The 304-nt window shown below is 55.6% G+C and overlaps 1 protein-coding gene across 1 annotated transcript in view; it reads right to left on the bottom strand.

Moving 5' to 3' along the window:
- Positions 1-304, bottom strand: part of EMH_0008820 (uncharacterized protein) — a gene marked incomplete at both ends in the record, with an annotated part of 7,276 nt that overhangs the window by 1,977 nt on the left and 4,995 nt on the right. The window contains one exon of the mRNA XM_013498480.1: positions 3-291. Within this exon, the coding sequence (XP_013353934.1) occupies positions 3-291 (289 nt within the window). The remainder of the gene's footprint in view (positions 1-2; positions 292-304) is intronic.

Raw genomic sequence — 304 nt, 5'->3', positions numbered from 1 at the left:
GCTGCTGCTGCTGCTGCTGCTGCTGCTGTTGCTGTTGCTGCTGTTGCTGCTGCTGCTGCTGCTGCTGTTGCTGGGTGGGGATGATGCAGGTGGTATCGATTTGCTGCTGTGCTGTTGCTGCAGTAGGGGTTGTGTCTGCTGCTGCTGTTGTATCTTCTGCTGTAGTTGCTGCTGCAGTTCTTGCTGCTGCTGTAGTTGCTGCTGCTGCATTTGCTTCTGCTGCTGCACCTGCTGCTGCTGTATCTGCTGCCTCTGTTGCTGCTGCTGTATCTGCTGCATCTGCTGCTGCTACTGCATATGCTGT

This window comes from Eimeria mitis, genomic scaffold, assembly GCF_000499745.2.
Source record: "Eimeria mitis Houghton genomic scaffold, Emh_scaff345, whole genome shotgun sequence".
Taxonomy (NCBI): Eukaryota; Apicomplexa; class Conoidasida; order Eucoccidiorida; family Eimeriidae; genus Eimeria; species Eimeria mitis.
This window is presented reverse-complemented; position numbering and strand designations above follow the sequence as displayed.